Source organism: Podarcis muralis, chromosome 9, assembly GCF_964188315.1.
Source record: "Podarcis muralis chromosome 9, rPodMur119.hap1.1, whole genome shotgun sequence".
Taxonomy (NCBI): Eukaryota; Metazoa; Chordata; class Lepidosauria; order Squamata; family Lacertidae; genus Podarcis; species Podarcis muralis.
Window position 1 is genome coordinate 1012416 of NC_135663.1, and position 19951 is coordinate 1032366.

Below are 19951 nucleotides of genomic sequence, written 5' to 3' on the forward strand. Positions count from 1 at the left end.
TTTTAAGGGTTTTTGAATGTCTTATGTAGATTTTTCAATTTCATTGTTCTGTACGGGACAATGACAAGAAAGGTATAGTATCGTATCGAGATTTGTGTCCTGTCTAGTCCAGCATCCTGCCCTTGCAGTGGCCAACCAGATGTCTAGGGAAACCCAAAAGTGGATAGAGATAGATATAGATAGATAGATAGATGATAGATGATAGATAGATAGATAGATAGATAGATAGATGATAGATAGATATAGATAGATAGATAGATAGATAGATAGATAGATAGATAGATGATAGATAGATAGATAGATGATAGATAGATAGATAGATAGATAGATGATAGATAGATGATAGATAGATAGATAGATAGATAGATAGATAGATAGATAGATAGATGATAGATAGATAGATAGATAGATGATAGATGATAGATAGATAGATATAGATAGATAGATAGATAGATAGATAGATAGATAGATAGATAGAGATAGATAGATGATAGATAGATAGATGATAGATAGATAGATAGATAGATAGATAGATAGATAGATAGATAGATAGATAGATAGATAGATAGAGATAGATGATAGATAGATGATAGATAGATAGATAGATAGATAGATAGATAGATAGATAGATAGATAGATAGATATAGATAGATAGAAGATAGATAGATGATAGATAGATGATGATAGATAGATAGATGATAGATAGATAGATATAGATAGATGATAGATAGATAGATGATAGATATAGATAGATGATAGATAGATAGATAGATAGATAGATAGATAGATAGATAGATAGATATAGATAGAGAGATGATAGATAGATAGATAGATAGATAGATAGATAGATAGATAGATAGATAGATAGATAGATGATAGATATAGATAGATATGCCAGCAGAAGTGCCACCTCCACCTTTGGTCCCCAAAATCTGCAGCTGCCAACTGGCAGCCTACCTCGGGTCTAGTGAGTAGATAATACTAGGCTGAATAAATGGCCAGTGGCTGAACTGGGGGGAGGCAGTTTGCGCCAATACACCTTCCACACAATGGCCCCCGTGCCAAGGCCACCTTCTTCGTAGCAGGTGCTTGGGCTGATAGGAGCTGTGTTGCGCAAGGGCTGAGGGTGTTCAAAGGGGCATTCGGCCAGCAGGCAGCTGAGACGCCCAGTATGACGCCGCAGAGCCCTCTAACTGGCGTGCAGCAGCTCTGCCTCTCCCAGTTCTGCCCATCTCAGCCTCTGTGCGCCCAGAATGAGGGCACTCCAGAATAAGAGAGGCTTAGAAGTCAAATGCCAGGAAAGGAGATTGGAGGTCAGCGTCAAGAAGAACTTTCTGAGTGCAAGAGCTGTTTGTCAGCTGAACTGGCTCCCTCAGAAGGTGGTGAATTCTCCTTCCTTGGAGGTTTAGAAACAGAGGTCAGATGGGCACCTGTCAGGGATTTTTGAGCTGTGATTTTTGAGCTGCGATTCTGGCATCACAGATTCTGGCATCAATGACCCTTGGCGCTCTTCCCTTCAATAGGTATACCCCAGAACCAGAAGTGTTTAATTCCCACCTGGAAAATTATCTCAGGAAATTATCTTTGCCACACTTTCCTAAAGGCTTGGGAGCACATCTGGGATGTCTGCGAAGGCTCGATTCCACCGGTTCCTGCAAACAGATTCCCCTCCTGCACGGGAGCTGGCTACGATAAGGCGACATGTTTCAAACCCATGTTGTTTTTATTACCGCACAGTAACACACACTACATCTGTTGCTATCTACGACACAGGGGATATGCACACACCAAACGCAGAGACACTGAAGAATAAATTAAAGAGAAAATGGGTTTGCTGCCATTAGAAAAATAATAGTCAACCCAACCGAAGCCCAACAAAGACAGGAGGAGTGTGGAGGGCATGGGTCTTGGTGGACGTGTTTATTTGCTCATATGGCTGACGGGGGACTTCCTTGCTGGAGCAGGCGGCAAAGCCCTTCCTTTTCCTGGAGTCGATACAGCCTCCCACCTCGGCCATCCTCGGCCATCAAGTGCATTCCCTATCCCCACAGGCGGCCCCATGGGCGGGAGGGCTGGCGTGAGCCCCAGGGAGGAGGGGGCTCCGAGGCGAAGCGCGTTCCCCCACGGAGGACAGCCCACGCGTGGCGGTGGGAGGCTGCCCTGTCCTGGCTCAGTCTCCAGAGTCGGTTCCCCCCCTTCCCACGCGGTCCTGTCCGCGAACTGTCTTGCCAGCAGCCTCCTCCCACCTCCCTCCTAGTCGTTGGACGTGACGTCAATGTCTTCTCCGTTGGATTGCTTGGTGGCGATCCGCCATCGGTTGATGTGGTGGGAGCCTTTCTTCTTCTGGTCCGACTCGGGGCCTTCCTCTTCCAACTTCTGCCTCTTGTATTTGGTCCTCCTGTTCTGGAACCAGACCTTCACCTGCGGGAGACACGAAAGCGGAAGAGGCTGAGGAGCTCAGTTTACCAAGAAAGAGGCAGAATTATTCACCGCACAGTGACTCCAGTTATGCACTTATTTGAAACTGAAGTTGTACCCACGCACTGCAGCGAGATGGTGTCTATTATCGGCCACCAGGTATGTCACTGCCAGTCACTGGGAAGATTTAGTTGGGGGCTATGCTCTGAGCATGGCACAGCAAAGTGTGCGCAGTCACCCTTTTGGAAAAACATGGCCTGTTCATGAAGAGTAGCAAGAGGACAAAACAAAACGAACATTAGTATTATTATTTGCAATATGGTATGATTTTATTAAGCATGCAAAGGGTGACTCGCACAATTTGAATCTGCATCCAGCATTCAGAAGTCTTTGGTTGATGTAATGAAATACAGGTGACAATCCTCTCTCTGCTTATACGGCTCTCTAAATACAACAATATATAAGCCCCAAACATTGTTCTCTATTTTTTGTTTGTTGGTAAGAAATGTTTATGGGACGCGGGTGGTGCTGTGGGTAAAAGCCTCAGCGCCTAGGGCTTGCCGATCGAAAGGTCGGCGGTTGGAATCCCCGCGGCGGGGTGCGCTCCCGTCGTTCGGTCCCAGCGCCTGCCAACCTAGCAGTTCGAAAGCACCCCCGGGTGCAAGTAGATAAATAGGGACCGCTTTCTAGCGGGAAGGTAAACGGCGTTCCGTGTGCTGCGCTGGCTTGCCATATGCAGCTTTGTCACGCTGGCCACGTGACCCGGAAGTGTCTCCGGACAGCGCTGGCCCCCGGCCTCTTGAGTGAGATGGGCGCACAACCCCAGAGTCTGGCAAGACTGGCCCGTACGGGCAGGGGTACCTTTACCTTTACCTTTAAGAAATGTTTAAATGTGCTCCTAACAGTACTCTCCACCCCACGCCCACCGATCCTGACCACTCTTTTGTTTCTTATATCTTTTCATATTGCTATTCATATTATTATTTAGTGTGTTCTTAAGATTTGTAAGCTACATTGTACAATTTTTCTGAATCTTTGTATTTCTTAAAACTGATAAAACTGCAAGGAAGGAAGGAAGGAAGGAAGGAAGGAAGGAAGGAAGGAAGGAAGGAAGGAAGGAAGGAAGGAGTTGTGGAAATGGAGCCTGGAAATTAAGGCCGGGTGGTCTCAATGCATTTTAGAAGTGTTCCTACTAGTTTATTTAAGTAATTAAAACACTGAGCTCCTCACTGCCTCTGAACTTGAGCCCAAGAGGCTGGACGGTTGCCTGCCTATTTAATCATACAAAATATTTACTCCAACCTACCCTAGACAATCAAAGCAAGTAAGAAAATTTATGTATTCCTTTCATTAAAATTATCCACTGTCTGGTTGGTGGTGGTGGGAACCCAACACCTCAAAGTTGTTTACAATGAGAAGAAAACAATAAAGTTATCAATAAAAACAGTAAAGGCAACTCTTTAGAACATTCAGAATCTAAAACCAGCAATCGGCCGAAGATGGATTAAACACCTGGTTGGGTTTGTCCAAACAGACATGTTTTTAGTAGGCGCTGAAAAGAGTACAGTGAAGGAGCCTGTGTGATATCAAGAGGCAGGGAGTTCCACGGTGCAGCTGCTGCCACGCTAAAATATGGATTTCTTACAGCTATTGTGTATTGCAAACTAAAACTCCACCCGCACAGATTTTGTGGCAGGGAGCACCTCTTATCGAAGAGGCTGCTTCCGCTTGGACAAGGATGGAGGGCGAGTGGCCAGATGGATGGGCAAACAGCTGTCCTCAGAAAGGCTGCAGAGCAACTTCTAAAATTTGGGAGAAAGCAGCTGCAAAGCAGCCCCCCAGGGCAGAAGGAAACCTCCCTCAGGGGGCAAAGTGGTCCATTGCATTGTGGGGGTTGTCAGAGAACACAGAGCAAAGAGACAGCCAGTCAAAATGATGTAATACAGAAATAGGGACACACAAACATATGTTTGATGATGATGATGATGATGGCTGCTTTAGTTGGGATTCCTGCATGGCAGGAGGTTGGACTAGATGACCCTCAGGGTCCCTTCCAACTCTGATTCTATGCTCTATGTTAGAATAAATGAAAACAGCAGCTCTGCTTTTGCTGTTGAGAACAATCTGAGCACCCTTTGAAAGACAGAATCCTGGGCGCTTCCAGATAGGATTTTTTTGTGTGCATCCCAGCAGCTCATGTATGAAAGCTTAATATGGTGTCATCGCCACTGAAATGCCAGCCTGTACTTTTTGCTACATTTAATCCAGGTTTTCCCATGCTGTGGAAAAAATTGTGAAAACGACCCATTGTACAGCCTCCATCACTGCTGGTGTAGAAGCTCCTTAGCAGAAGAAGACCCAAGTTTTTGTATGGTCAGTTTGTCACATGTGGGGGGAGATTTCTGTGGGTGTTCCCTCTCATGCGCCCACTTCCTTTTGCCCCTCACCTGAGCACATTCACAGGGTCCCAAGCCATATTGTTCCCAGCGGCCCAAAGGATGCAAGCTCCCCACTGAACCCACATTTCAGAAACCAACTCAGTTTGCAAGATCTACACCCAGGATTATCTTGGAGAGTGTCATTGCACTTCCCCTATCGGTCTTTAAAAATAAAGAAATTAACAAGGCATTCTGTGCATGACTGCTTAATCAAATTATCATAATTTTGCTGCAGATTGAGATACCTAATATCACTTTTAAGAACATAAGGAAAGCCTGCTGGATCAGGCCAAAGGGGGCCCATCCAGGAGCCAGTCTTATTGTCGCCACAACCAGCCGCACATGTCATTCGTGCAGCTGAAGCTGAGTCAATTGCCTAAGAAGGGCTACTGAGGTCACGGCAACAGGGAAATGGGGGACCTCTCATCAAGGAATCTCCCACACTTCTGCCTGTCCTACAAAGCACAGGTCCAAGTGGTTTTCTGTTTCCCCTGCTGCTTTCCCCCTGGGAAAACCTGCTCTTTAGTGCTGAATTGGAGCGAACATCAATCCACGGAAAACCTGATTGTGAGAAAGAGCAGGTTTCCCCGGGGGGAAACAGCAGGACATACAGAGGTCTGAATGAGCCCTAAGACCTGGTTGGAAGCCCTGCACCCAGAACATACTGAGAGGGTGGCCCGGCTGTGCAGGAACTGTACTCTGCACGCACTCAGAGAAGTCTTCTTCCGGTGTTTGGGAACTAAGCTCAAAGAGAATGGCCTCCAGGGGCTGAGCCCTGCCTTCCCTCAACCCCCCTGCTTGGGGGTCATGAAGGGGCCCTGGCCCTCACTCTCTCCCACAGAACCCAAGTGCTCAGCAACGCAGGACTAAAATAATGTCAGTCATATAGCAAATCAGTTGGATTTTGTAAGCTGTTTTGATATTTAAAAAGCTTATATGGCAGATATATATATTTTAAAAAAATAAATTCATAACACTTCAAACTCCTGTGGTGTCCAAGTTACTACAAAGTCTGTCTGTCCTCTGCTATTCCAAGTTCCAGCCCCCTGCCTAGCAATGGAGGGTGCATTTTCCTTCGCCAGGGCAGCCAAAGGAGTTTCACCCGAAAAGCCCCCAGAGCAGAACCTTCAAATGGCACCAGTTCACTTTGAAATTTAACTCCTATGTCCTTTTTTACTGGTGTTTTAAAATTGCAAATCCATTAAGAAAAATCGAGGGAGGGGGGAGACGCAAGGAGAAAACCAAGCTCACACTAACAATACATTTTTGCATCAGCACATCCATCTCGGTTTACACAAACAGATCAGTACATGCCATCCACATGAGCGAATATGTATCCAAGCCGATGTTTACAGAAAGTGCGTTTAAATGGTCTTCATTCCACTGCAGCATAGACTGAGCATTTATCCTTCCAGGCTCAAAGTGTAAGTCTCTTAGCGACCCACCAGGCGCATAAAATCCATTCTGCTCCTCTGCATCCTGAGCACATTAACTCAGAGCACAGATACCAACCATTTCAAAAGACTTTTCTTCTCTCACCCTTCCTGGCAGATCAGCCTTTGGCGCGCCTGGCACACCTTTGAGCAAATTTCCAGAGTGAGTGTGCTTGCAAACTGCGATGCAGCTTTCAAAGCAACAGGTTTTGCAGAATAGCATTAAATTAAATAAAACGGAGACGTCAAGACAGGAAAGGACACATATTAAGGTATTCTGACAACATGAAATGTTAAGGCACATATACTGGACTGCCAGCTTATGAGCACAGAATTGCAGGCTTGGAAGGGACCTAAATGGTCATCTCTAGTCCTACGCCCTGCAAGAGAAGCTGGCCAAACGTTCTTCTTTTTCCCTTCTTTGCCAGCCCTGAGCAGGCAGCATCCTGACACGGACAGGGAGTGCAGATGGTCCATCCATCATTGTATGGAAGGAGATGCCATCGGGCATTGCACTGACCTGAGGGATTGTGGTGCCGTTTTCAACAAGAGCCCTCTTAGGCCAGATAAATTCTGCCTCCTAAAAGTTGTCAGGTTTTCTTCCAAGTTACAGACATGATTACATCCTATTTGGGCAGTAGTACAATTCCTCAAAGCGCTGTGGGTTAAACCACAGAGCCTAGGACTTGCTGATCAGAAGGTTGGCAGTTCGAATCCCCACGACGGGGTGAGCTCCCGTTGCTCGGTCCCTGCTCCTGCCCACCTAGCAGTTCGAAAGCACGCCAGTGCAAGTAGATAAATAGGTACCGCTTTGATGGGAAGGTAAATGGCATTTCCATGTGCTGCTCTGGTTTGCCAGAAGCAGCTTAGTCATGCTGGCTACATGACCCGGAAGCTGTACGCCGGCTCCCTCGGCCAATAAAGCGAGATGAGCGCCGCAACCCCAGAGTCGGCCACGACTGAACCTAATGGTCAGGGGTCCCTTTACCTTTACCTTTACAATTCCTCAAGTCAAAACAGCCTGCTCATCAGCCTTCAGCAAACCCAACCGCATCTAGAGAAATACGTGTCATGTATAACCAGTGATGTTGAAGTGAATTCTGAAGCGACAGAACTCATCCCGAGAGCCCCCTGCAGCCCCACCCACAAGGGGGGTCCGAAAATGCAGGCAGCGTTTCTCCAAGGAGTGGCAGTACATAACGTAATAGCCAACTGAGTAGGTTCAGCACGACTGCTGTCCTCCCGTATTTTCCTCACACGGGTTCAACCTGTAAAACACGCTGAGCTTTAGCCAAAGATCACTGGCTGTCTGGCTGAAACGCAGCATTTAGTAGCTGTTAATTAGAAATGCAAACCATCTTGCAAAGGTTGCTGTTTAAACTGCTAGCATGAAGCAGGAATCCTACCAAATAATAGGAAAGGCGTACCCAGCCACTGCTAGATGATTTTCCTCATTCACGTGGTCATTTGTGCCAAACAACAGTAAAACTTGCAAGCCTCATTCTCACCTCATGTTGGGTCCACCAACATGACCACCATTCGGAATTTTGAACCGTGCTGTGGGCAACCCTCCTGCTCCTGTTGCTTCTCTCCAACCCCACATTCCACTTTCTCATATTGCTCCCCTTTCTCCGCCCGACTCTCTCAGTCGCTCTGCTTTCTGTCCAGCTGCTCAAGTGTCAATCCGAAAGCACAGAGAGCCGAGAGAGGAAGTGGTAAGGAGTGTCCCTTTTCCAACTTCCTTCTTAAGTCTATCTTTCAAGCGGGGCAGAAGTAAGCACATTTGCATCAGCCCCCATTTCTGGTGCAAGGAATTTTCCCCTCATTGACTTTGATGGGAGGGAGTGGAATTAAAAAGTGGACCACTTCAATCTGCAGATTCGGCACTTTTCCAGGTGCCACAGAATACCCTCACCACATCTGGAAGAACTTGGTATTTTAGTGTGGCAGCACAGACACGTTGGAACTCCCTGCCTATTGATACTAACTGACTGCTGATTCAGGACTTTAAATATCAAATTTCCTTTTCTGCGTATACTGTAGTGTGTTACTGTTGCTATGGCCATTGGCTAATGCGAATAAAGTTTTATCTCTCTCTCTCTCCTGCCTATTGATAGCAATCAGGGACCTTCCCTGTGCTCTTTCCAGCATCTGCCAAAAACATTCTTATTTAGACAAGCCTACGCAGACGTTTAGAAAGAAAGTATGAGCTTCAATTTGTTTTCCATTGCTTTCTGTATGTTTTAACTTCCTGCATGCTTCAAATTATGGTTGTAAAATTGTTGGTGATGGTTTTAATTGTTTTATCTTTTTGCTAAACCAGTTGAAGTTTTTTCTACAATCAAGAGGTATATAAATTATATAAAATAAATGCATAAATGAAAATAGCTGCCATTGCATCTCCAAGCACCTTGCCCTCGTCTCCCTGAGGGCATATAAGACATGGTGTAACACACCACTTTCTCACCAGAACACACCACTGCCCCAGAAGACCACAACTAGGGCCACATGGGGAGGAAAGGCACTTTGCACAAACAGCTTGACTCTCCAGAACCCCCAGAGGTGCATCGCTAACAATAAGAGCTCCCTTGCTTTGGGAATCCAACAGTGCTCAACCAAATCTGGGCAGGAAGCCCACAGTCAGCGCATAGCGAGCATGGCCAGGAGCCACGGATAGCCTTCATCAACTAGAACAGGGGCTCCCAAACTGTGGTCTGTGGACCCCTGGGGGCCTACAGGGTTCCTTCCTTCAGTCGGCCCCTGCATGTCTGTGGATTTGTGGCTGAAGCCGGGAGACGACTCGCCCAACACCAGCACCCTGTTGGTTTGGAATTGTATCTTGTTATGGCTTCTTTTGCTCATTATATTGTATTCAGTGGAATTCAAACTGCAATGCAAAATATAGTAAATAGAAGAAGCAATGCAAATTACAAATCACAGAGCATCTAGCCCAACATATTGCAGTTGTTAAAGGGGCAGAAAAACCATTCAGTGGCCCATCCAGACTCGCAGAGATCTTCAAGTGACCAATGTGGGGGGGAGTTTGGGAACCACTGACATAGAAGGTTGTTGGGTCACAAATGGTTGTGTGTGCAGTAGGCCAAAGTTCTTAGAATTAAAATATGGATTCCAATTACTGATTTTTTTTAAAAAAAAGAGAAAAGAAATCCCACAGCTCCATCACAAACAGGCAGTTTGCACAGTTCCTAGAAATAATGGAAGATTATTTCATGCAAGATTTTTTTTTTAAAGACACTTTCTCTTGCATTTCCTCTTCATGGACCTGCAAGTCTGAAGAATATTGTTCCCGTTTTGCAGGGAAGGAACCAAGGCTGGAAGCGAGTCGATGAGCCCGGGGCTCAGAGAGGGCTCAAGACCCCTCCCTGTGCATATTCCACATGCTCCGGGCTGGATTCCACTGTCAAACAAAACCGCAGCAGCCGCAGCAGCAGGAGTAAGGGGCTCCAGCAGGGTGTCCGCGTATATTACAAGAGGCCAGGCATTCGCCCTCTGGGACACGACAAGGGAACTGTTTGAAAGAGGAGACAAGGAGGGGGCTGCCAGTACAAAGCACATGCGCCACCAGCCACGTGCGCAGGACCCATGTTCAAAGAGAATCCCAGAGATGCTGCACTGCAGGCACAGCCTTCGCTCACCCAACTCCAGGTGACACAAATTACAAGCTGGAAGGTATGCAGAGGAGCGGGGCCAGGGAACTGGGCGAGGGGGCCCTCGGGTCCCTTCCAACTCCACCAGCCTATGGTTCGATGACATGGGTTCACACACAAGTGGAAAGCCAGTGCAGCCAGAAAGTGAAGTCTGGGTCCAATGGGGTCCCTGCGGCGACCACCTTGGGCAGAGGCACCGACACACTGGAACTCACTGCACTGTTTTCGTTACCTGCTTAAAACATTTTTGTCAGGCAAGCCTACCCAGGTGTCGATGCAGGTTTTAATCTGCTTTTAGTTTATTACTGATATTATCTTTTGAGCTGCTTTTACTGATAATTTTATTGCTTTGTTCTCTTTGTAAACTGCTCTGATTTTTTTTTAACAATCAAGCGGTGCATAAGTGTTATGATATACATATACATACATATATATATATACATATATACATATATATATATACATATATACATATATATATACCATATAATATCCCGCTGCACCCGACATTTCTACGATAATGGGAATCCCCACCACTGCCATCCTGATGGGAACAGCTGTCCGAGGGAGGCAAAATGTTGCAAGCAGGTGGTTACCTGGAGCCCTTTGCTTCCTAAAACCAGCAGCATTTTAACTCCTGGCCTCCGAGCCTTCGTTGTCTGAAGACATGAGGAGGAGAGCCAAGTTCTGCAAAGGAGCCTCGAGGCAGGACTGGTCCTCTAATATGTGAGAGAAGCAATGTAGAAAATGGGACCCCCAAATATTATTGCAAAGAAAGAAAGAAAGTGTTTTAAACAAAAAATACTAGTCAACCATATTGTAGATTTTCATTTCTTAAGCCACAGGGAGGTTTTTAAAATACTGATGAAATTCCAAGCAATTTTTGTGAGAGAGAGGGAGAGAGAGGCACACAGGCCCCATTCTTGCAGAAAGCCTCTTCTCCCCCAGGAGGCTGTGTGGGATGCCTGGCACTCACCTGGGTCTCTGAGAGGCTGAGGCTGCTGGCCAGCTGCTTGCGCTCTGCCCCCACCACATAGTGGTTCTTCTCAAAGGCCCGCTCCAGTCGCAGGAGCTGCGAGGGCGAGAAGGCCGTGCGGATCCTCTTGGGCTTCCTGGCAAAGGGGCCGTGTAAGAGCAGGCTCTCCTGGGACACTTCGCCACCTGAGAAGAGAAGGCTGGGTATTAGGGTCCACTCCACAGTGTCAAAAGCCATCTCCCACCTCCTGCCTCCACCAGGCAAGAGCTCAGCTGTGCAAGGAACCAAACCACTAACAGATGCAAAGAACGAACGAGGAAGGCCAAGTGGATGAGGGGTCACTGGATGGGCCAGGACACCCGATCCCAGACACTTCCACTCCTGCCCCAAGTATAAGCAATGGCATTTGTAGTCCTCTAGCGGAAGAAATTGGAGAGAACACTGGTTGGCGGGACCAGGCCTGCGTGAGCTGCCTTTGTGGCCTCATCAACTCCAATTTCCTCCTTCTTTTATTTCCAGAAAGGAAGCTGCTCTAACTCAATTGCAGCAGCAATTGCTCTGTGAGCGGGGCTTGAATGAGGCAGGCTGTGGTCTTAGAGTTGCACCCGCATAGCCTCTGCAGGGAGTTCTGCAACAGAAACCTTTTAGGAGAGACAAAACGGCTTGGGTCATCCTCACTTTGAGGGTCAGTGGGGGTGGACACACAGACCTGCCTTTGGCCTACTTGTTGGACAAAGCAATTAGCTCACCAGAACCTGAGAAGGTGCTCTCCCCTAAGTCAGCATTCAGAGATGGGCTTCTTTGCAACTGGAGTGGAAAGAAAGCTATCGCAAAGCCCAGATTTGGTTAAATGCTTATTATTCATTTCAAATGTTTGTTGATTGCCCTTGGTCAACAGATTCCAGAGCAAGGTGCAAAAGTGAAAATAAAATTAATTCATGTAACAAAAATAATTCATGCTACTAATGATCAAATAAGCAGAAGAAAATACAAGAAAACAAAATATAAGAGAAAACAAAAAAGGCAGGACGGGACCCAGTTCCAAAAATCACCTGTAGTCTAAAACGCCCAGTGGGGAAACCAGGGAGCCCGGAGGCACAGCCCAGCGGGGGGGGGGAGGGCTACGGGGGGGGGGGGAGCATTTGTGTGCAGGCATGAAATATAACCTCGCCACACGCACCCTCCAGAAATGCACACATGCAAAAGTAAGGCTCAGTTGCAGAGCCCAGTTACAAATTACTTTTTAAAGCGGTTGACAGAAAAGCTGGAAAATACCCTCCTGTGCCTAAGGTAAAAGAGAGGACAAAAGAGAGAGCAAATATCCACAGGGTTGATTCTGCTCTACTTGAAAGGAACAACCTGGATCTAAAGACTATTATTTGTTGGTTCACGTTTAGGATAGCGGTTCATGCCCCCCCCCCCACTCCTGCAAGTTGCATGTGGAAGAATGAGGTGCCTACTTTGTCTTCTTGCTTAGAGATGCAGATAATTTTTGCCCGGCTGATCTAGAGACTGAGTGGCCTGAGAGAGAGGTGGCATTTCCCTCCCACTGTTGTAAACATTTTTTTAAAATTTAGATTTCAATTTTTATTAATTTCAGTTGTGTTAATCCCTATGAAATACACACATTTAGTTGTGTTTCATTATTTGTAAACTGATTGTTATTATTTATCCAGCATAAATTAATGGGGTCTGAACATATTCGGCTTTGGCCCTTTTGTTTTAAACATCTTTTTATTGTTGTGTTTTAATGTTGTAACCTGCCCTGGGACCTTGGGGTGAAGCGTGTGTGATTAATAAATATTAATGATAATAATAACAGGCAGCTACCATGTTTCTATGTGACCCAGGGGCCTTCCTGCGTCTCCGTTCAAAATAAACTCTCATGCCATTAATCTCCAGAAATAAAAGGGAGAGAGCAGCCCCTGCCTTCCTCTGGGGGCTCCCTCTGCCCAGAGTGGCTCCCCATTCCCTGAAATTGTCTGGGTGCCGCATAAATTCCATTAAGCACGGAAAATCTGTGGCTGCTCAGGACGGGCTCTTCAGAACGCTGCCGACCATTTTTACACTTCATAAACCTCTTTGCTTTCTTTAGAAAATGGGTTGATTGGTTTTATTAATAAAGAGGGTGGAAATTAAATACTAAATGAATAATAGAGAAGTGACCTGATGAACTCCAGAATAATAAATTCCAAATACACAAATTATGCTCTAGCACCATATACTAGATTTCCAGCCAAACTTCCCATCAGGAATTTGAGTGAATTCATTGGGGAGAAAATGCTTTGCTTTGGGAAACTAAAAGGAGGGTTTTGCCAATTTCGCCCAAGGAACCCTCAAATGTCCTCACAGCAGACAAACAAACCTAGAAGCCTTCCTTTCTGAAGGACACTTTGCCGACACTGAGATCCAGGCTCCTTTTGTGCAAACAGGGACCACCATCCCAAGTGGTTAATTTAAAGGGGAGAAAAAACATGTTTTGAGAAATGATGGTTGCTGTGTGTCTGGGAATACATTGGGCTGGGCTGGGAGGGGGAAGGACTCAAGTTTTTCTTCTGAAAGTGCATTTGTTTTGGGAGCAACTTAAAATAGGCTTAGTGCTAGAACATCTTGGCTGAATAAGCAGTTCAAGTGCTGCTCAATTAGAGTTTGTCCACTGGGAAGCTTTCCTCTACAGGCCCCGGGGATGGCGGGAGAAGATAAAGACCCCTCTCCTCTTTGCAATGGTCCCTGTTCAGCTTGCTGGGGCTGGCAGAGGGGGAATTCACCCTAGAGCCTGCCAAGTATTGTTTTAATGGGTGTCCTGCCCCCCAATACACCCTAGAGATTAAGAGATCATCTCATCAACAGAGCATAGTGTAATAATGATGACAATCTATCATAATTTTATGCTGTGAACCACCCCGAGCAGGATACGGATTTAACACATAAATAAAAATAAATAAACCAGGTTATCATAATTCTTGCTATTTTCCCCCCCTGAGCTTAAACCTGATGAGCAGCATACTAGCTAAAGCACTTCATTTTCAGATTTCCAAGTCTCGACTTTCTGACTCCAAAAAGTCCCTTCTATGAATTCATTTATTCTTATTCACTTATTAAATTCAAAACCTCTCACTCTAAGTCTCTGAATAGCACACAGTGAAAAAGAAAATAAAAACAGGAAGAAAACACCATTAAATCAATTATAAAACCCAACATTTCACATGGCACGAACTCAGGCTTGATTTATTCAGTTTAATAGTATTAATAATTGGTAGCAATAATAATAGTAGTAGTAGTAGTAGTAATAATAATAATAATAATAATAATAATAATAATAATAATAGCAGCGATAATTAAATTTCTATGCCACCCTTCATTCAAAGATCCACTGGGCAGTTTGCAACATAAAAAATGCATCTTAAAATCTCCCTGAAATAAAAGAGTCTCGTCTGGCTTTCCCAAATACCAGGCAAAGTCTTGTAGACAAGGAACCCACAACCCTGGTGTGATGCCACAGAAAAAGGTGGAGATCTTACAGGCACCTGCTGCACTTCTGACCGTGAAGGTGGTGGTGATGGTCAGTCCAAGACACACACACCCCAAAGACCCAGAGAGGACACTAGGTGGGCTTCGCCTGGGGAAAGGCCACTTTTAGGAAACGGTCGCAGGATGGTGAAGTCGGCCTGGCAATGCCCGCTGCTTTGCCAGCCACTGGTGCCTTGTCTCTTTCAGGGAAGACTGGCTTTCGTGGCCAGAGCAAACAAGAGTGTAGATTGCACCAGCCCTGGCAGGAGAGACTCCAGCCCTGTTTCAGGAGGAAAGTTTTGTGCTGATCAATGAAGTGAAAGACAAACCACCAGCTCCATCATCATTCCACATCCACTGCCTTGAGCATCGATCCCATGCCAAAGCTAAGCCACAGATGACAGTTAAAGGGTCCACTTAACTCCCAAGTTAATAAAAGCAAGGAGACTTAAACGGGCTTAATTTCTGCAGGATAGTTAACAGTGATGACGATAATTTACAACAGTGCAGGACAGAAGGGGGGAGGCGGTGTCTCTGCCCAGAAAGCATAAAAAAACAACTATGGTGATGAAGGCCAATATGTCGTACACAGGTCTTTCTGGAATTTTGAAGAGAGAAACCCAAGTGCCATACTCGATAGCAGAAAAAAAGCCAGCAGCATAACGATCAATTTAATCACTGGCAACTTGCTGCTCGCGAAGGAAAACCCAACATTTGCTGCAAGGGCAAATTGGATGAAGCCACAGAGCAAGGCGGGCAGGTGTGGGGGGGTCGGGGCTGCCCAGTGAGGGGGGGGGGTGACCTCCTTCCCAGGGTCAGAGTCCCTTTGCCAGCCTGTGCTGAAACAACTGGGGTCCTCAGGCAGGGCACTGCAACGTGGGGTCTTGATTTTGGGACCAAAAGTGGGGGGTAGAGGAGGAAGAACACACCTGCTAGGCTGAGAGGAATGGAGGGGGAAACCAACGCCCCCTGCCCCCCCCCCGTTTTAAGATTCCCAGAAGGCTTTCTCAAGGGGAAAATATCACTGGTAAGACCTTCCTAGGTTTTTATAGGGCTCAACAGGTGCTTAGAAACCCCAGGAAGGGGGGGGGCAGAGACACCCAGCAGGAATCAGTTCCCTGCAGATGGATGTGGATGCGTCGTTTAATCAGCTTTTACTTTGCTGCTGATTTTATCTTTTAAAGAGTTGTTTCTACTGATAATTTCATTGTCGTATTCTCTTTGTAAACCGCTGCGAGGGTTTTCTCCCTGTCAAGGAGCGTGTAAATTTTATGAAACAAACAAACTGAAATGTTGGTCCAGCGCCGCGGGGCTGCTTCGCCAAGGCGGCTCTTTCTCCTTCTGGCCGATGATGGAAGCAGTTTCGGTGCCCTCCGTTCCCCAGGTCTACCCGGTCCGAATAGGAGCCGGACGGACCCATCAGACCTCAGCATCCTGGAGCCGCTACGGCTTCCAGGGAGCTCAGAGCCCCGTCCATGTCTGCTGGAGGCCTGGCCTGCCAGTGGCTCGGGGCTTCCAAGGGACGAGAGGCCCCGCGCGGATCCCCATCAGCCAAATTCGTCCCGGACCAGGAGCGTGTCACGCCGGCGGCAATTTCGCGAACCAAGCAATGCTTTTGCGGGGCTGGCGAGAGAATGCAACCCGCGGCGGCGGCGCTCTTTCCAGTCGCGATCCTGATGGATTTGCGCCCTCGGAGGCACAGGAGCGCGTCCAGGAGAAACCGTTGGCCCCGCTGCAGCCTCGTTCCCTGGCTGGCTGTGAGGGGGCGCCGCGGGGGCTTAATCCCCTCCTGGGCGCGGAACAAAGACCCTTTGATGGGCCGCTCTCCTTTCACGCGCCGGCCGGGGATGGGAGCGAGACGCGGGCTGGATTTGCATTTCCAACATGGTAATGAGAGTCGGCCTGAGGAAGGGCCCGTCGGGGGGCGGGCACGGGCTGCTCTCCCCGTCCCGGGCGGGCCAGAGCCAAGGCCTCACGCTCTCCGTCGAAGGAAGGGCCTTGGGCGGGGAGGGGCGACTCGCGGCACCCAAGAGCCGTCCAGGCGAGGCCAAGAGAAGGCGAACGCGCCGTCGAGGCAGAAGCTGCGCAGCGCCTGGTACGCGCGAGGCAGGATCGCTGCTCCGGCCTTGGAGGGGCGAGCAACCTTTTCTACACCCACCTCCTCCTTTGCTGCACAAGAATGCTGAGCCCTGCCCTTCTGCGTCGGAGCTTGTCTGCGTCCCGCGAAACCTGCCCAGATTTGGGGCCGATCCCCCTCCCATTCCGGTCCCAGAGAGGCCTGCGCTACCATCTTCGCCTTTCCTCGTTCCGCGCAAGATTCGGGTCGGGCGCCCCTTTCCGCCAGGCTCCGCAATCAAGCTTCGTTGGTTTCATTCTTAGAAACAAGGATTTGCAGAATCGTTTTTTCTGCGAGGACGGGATGACTCCGGAGTCACGACGCGGAGGCCCCACGTTTTTCTGCCTCGATATTTAAAGGATACAAAATAAACCTCCTGCTCCCCCCCCCCCTCTTTGCGGGGAACCTGAGGCGGAACCGCGGCTTTCGTGAAAGGGCATTTCCTTGGCAGAAAAGCCCCGCGCTGCTCGCCTTTAGGCGGATCCTTCGTTTCCGATATTTCTTTCTCGTTCCACCTCCTCCCTCCCCCCCAAAAAAAATATCTAAAAACGGGGGACACAATCCCGTCACAATTCTGCACTTTCGAATCTCGTCTATTTCTTTAGGAGATTTCAACGCCTGTTGAAAACGAGATAAGTTTAAAAGGACTTAATTTATCGCCCCGCGACTCAAAAATCAGCGCCCCTTGATTTCAGGATCGCGGTTGTCGGCCGAAATACAAAACATCTCGCAATTAAGTTGCGCCGACGGCGGGGATTTCGGTGCCGAACATTTCGCCTTCGTCAAATTTCGAACTGGCGACGGCGGGGCTCCAGGTTTCAACTGGGACCGCCAAGAAAAATCCCAACTGGCTTGTGGGTTTCAGAAAAAGTTCCGGGGCAAACGGATTGTTTTCCCTTTCTTATTCTTTCCACCTTAACCAGGTATAATTTCCCCCTCGCACACCCAGCCACCTCTCCATCCGTGAGAGTCTCTTGGCCACAGAAAGGGGCTCCTGTCGCCGCGAATAGGTTCCTCCAGCCCTGGGAGCAAGAAATCCAGGCCGGGTCGTGGCCCAGGGAGGTGTGTGGGTCCCCCAGACAGTCCGCAAGATTAAAGGGACTCGTTCCCCTCACTTACCTGGAAGAAGGGTCCCCCCACCCCAGGAAAGTGGAGGATAGGAGAAAATATAATCGTATTATAGCGAAACAAAAAAAATGAGAATTCTGCCATTCTCAGGGCGGGTCAAGAAATTATTTCGGCGTCTTTATAATTGATTAACAACCAGATCCAGAACTCCCTAGAGATAGGAGGGGAATGTGCGATTTTCAGAGCAATTTATTTCCGAGAGAAAGTACGAATAGGACCCCCCCAGCCCAACCTCGCGCAACTCAGACACCCCCCGTTCCCGAAGGCCAAGACACCTTTCGCCGTTTCCTTGCATTTAATTATGTTCGACAGAATATTTGGAGGACTGAGAGCTGCCCGATCCAGGCAAAGGGGGCAGTTGTGGGGGGCAGGAGCGACAGCTCCCCCTCTCTACCCCCCCCTAGAAAGAAGCGGGGAGACGCGGAGCAGATTCCAGCCGCGCCCGAGGCAGAGAACGGGGCTCGGCCGCGGAGGAAGCGCCGCCGACCCCGCGCCCTGTCGGCAAATGTCTAAAAGGGGGGCGGGCTGAATGGCCGGGGGTCTTTCCATTCCATTTACTTTCGTTTATAAGAGGAAAAATCCTTCTTAAAACCAAGATGCGAAAGACCCTGAGCTTCCAACCTTCTCTGGAACTTCCACGCCGCCTTGCCGGACAGAGGCGGAAGGTTCAGGGCCACGTCCGACGGAGGACCCTTCCGGGCTGGACTGGCAGCCGAGGCCCATCGAGGGAAGCCCGAGGCGGCTGCGGAAGGATAGAGAGACCACGGGAAGAAAGCGGCAGGTCTGGGGACTTTCTGGGTAAACGGGCCGCCGCCGGCAGCAGCAGCGTCCGCTTGCCTGAAAGCGCTCTGGCTGGCCTCTGGACCACAAGGGCCCTGGCTGGTCTCAGCCCCCTTGGGTGCTGCTGTGCCCCACAGCGAGGCCCTTCTGCTCTCTCCCCACCCCACCGCGGGTCAGTCTTGCCTTCCCATTAAGCAACGGCCATCCTTGTCCGGAGAGCTGGACTTGAGGACACTGCTGACCCTGGAAACCGGCCCGTGACTTGGGGAGGGGGGTTTAGCCGTGGAAGAATCCTCGCCAGCACGACCTATGGGACCAGGAGCGCCTGCTTAGCTGACCGATCTGGAGTCAAACCCATTGGCCACTTTGGCTCAGAGACGTCTACACGGGCTGGCAGCAGCGGCTCCCCAGCGTTTCACACTCGGGTTTGGGACTCTTCCAACCATACCTGGAGACGCCATTGGGTCAGAGTCGGTGGGCGGGGGTCGGAGGGCTCCAGCCCAGCGCCCAACACGCCCGAACCAGCCGCCCCCAGACCTAGGCCTCTCTTTCGGCGCCCCCCCCCCTTTCTTCCTCCTCCGCCTCCCTCCCAGTCCCACCGGCCCTTACCTTGGAAGCGATGCCCGAAGAAGCGGTTGCGGAGCACCCAGGGGTAGAAGTTGAGCGGGTCGCGGGGCTGGGCGCCGAAGAAGGGGTGCGGCGAGGGCGGGAGGTGCGAGGCGGCCAGCTGGGGCGGGTGGACGGCCAGGGCGGGCGGGTGGCTCACGGCCTCGGGGAAGAGCAGCTCCGGGCTGCTGTAGAGAGAGCGCCCGGCGGCGGCTGCCGAGCCCTGGAAGCCGTGCGCGAAGGCCTCGACGGCGGCGCTAGCCGGGTAGCCCAGGGAGGCGGCGGCGGCCGGCCGGAGGGGCTCTTCGCCCAGCGGGTGGCTGTCCTTGCCCACCAGAGACTCGATGGTGAAGCAGCGCTTGGCCGCCGTCGCCCCCGGCTGGAACATGGCGCCCGACGGGGCGAGCGCGCGTGTGCACGGGGCGCCCCGGGCGTGGGGGCAGGAGGGCGCCACGACGGTCGCGCCGGGCGAACGAGCGGATCCAGCGGCGGCAGCAGCAGCCGGCGGGGGAGCCTCCCGACGGCCCGGCTGCCAGCGAGAGCCAGGCGGGCTGGGCCAGGCGGGGCGGCTCCGGGGAAAAGGAGGAGGCGGCAGCGGCAGCGGCGGCACGGACACTCGCGCCCGTCCCCACGACGCGCACTCACCCCCGCCGCTCCCTCCGCCCGCCCCATCCACCCGGTGCGCAGTGGGCGCGCTCCTGGGCGAGCCGTCCAGATAAGCCGAGTACCTGCCGGGCCGCCCCCTCTGATTGGCCAGCCTCACCTGCCCCGGGGTTGGGGAGGGCACGTGGGAAGGGGAGGGCGAAGGGGAGGAGGGAGCGGGGTCGCCGCCAAAAGGCGGAATGGAGCGCCGGGGAGGCTGCGTCGCCGCCGCTCTG

At 49.8% G+C, this 19951-nt stretch overlaps 1 protein-coding gene across 1 annotated transcript; it reads right to left on the reverse strand.

Moving 5' to 3' along the window:
* Positions 1–1704: 1704 nt before the first annotated feature.
* On the reverse strand, positions 1705–19930 carry LOC114604451 (homeobox protein EMX1-like). The gene is made up of 3 exons (XM_028744548.2): positions 19077–19930; positions 10934–11118; positions 1705–2421 (listed from the first exon to the last, which is right to left on the reverse strand). The coding sequence occupies exons 1-3, from the start codon at positions 19459–19461 to the stop codon at positions 2254–2256; spliced, it is 738 nt and encodes a 245-aa protein (XP_028600381.2). The 5' UTR covers positions 19462–19930; the 3' UTR covers positions 1705–2253.
* Between the last annotated feature and the right edge of the window lie 21 nt (positions 19931–19951).

Coding starts and splice junctions, on each gene's coding strand:
- LOC114604451 (XM_028744548.2), bottom strand. CDS start 19,461: ATGTTCCAGCCGGGGGCGACGGCGGCCAAGCGCTGCTTCACCATCGAG. Junction 11,119..19,076: donor CTTCGGGCATCGCTTCCAAG/GTAAGGGCCGGT, acceptor TTCTCTTCTCAG/GTGGCGAAGTGTCCCAGGAG. Junction 2,422..10,933: donor TCAGCCTCTCAGAGACCCAG/GTGAGTGCCAGG, acceptor TGTCTCCCGCAG/GTGAAGGTCTGGTTCCAGAA.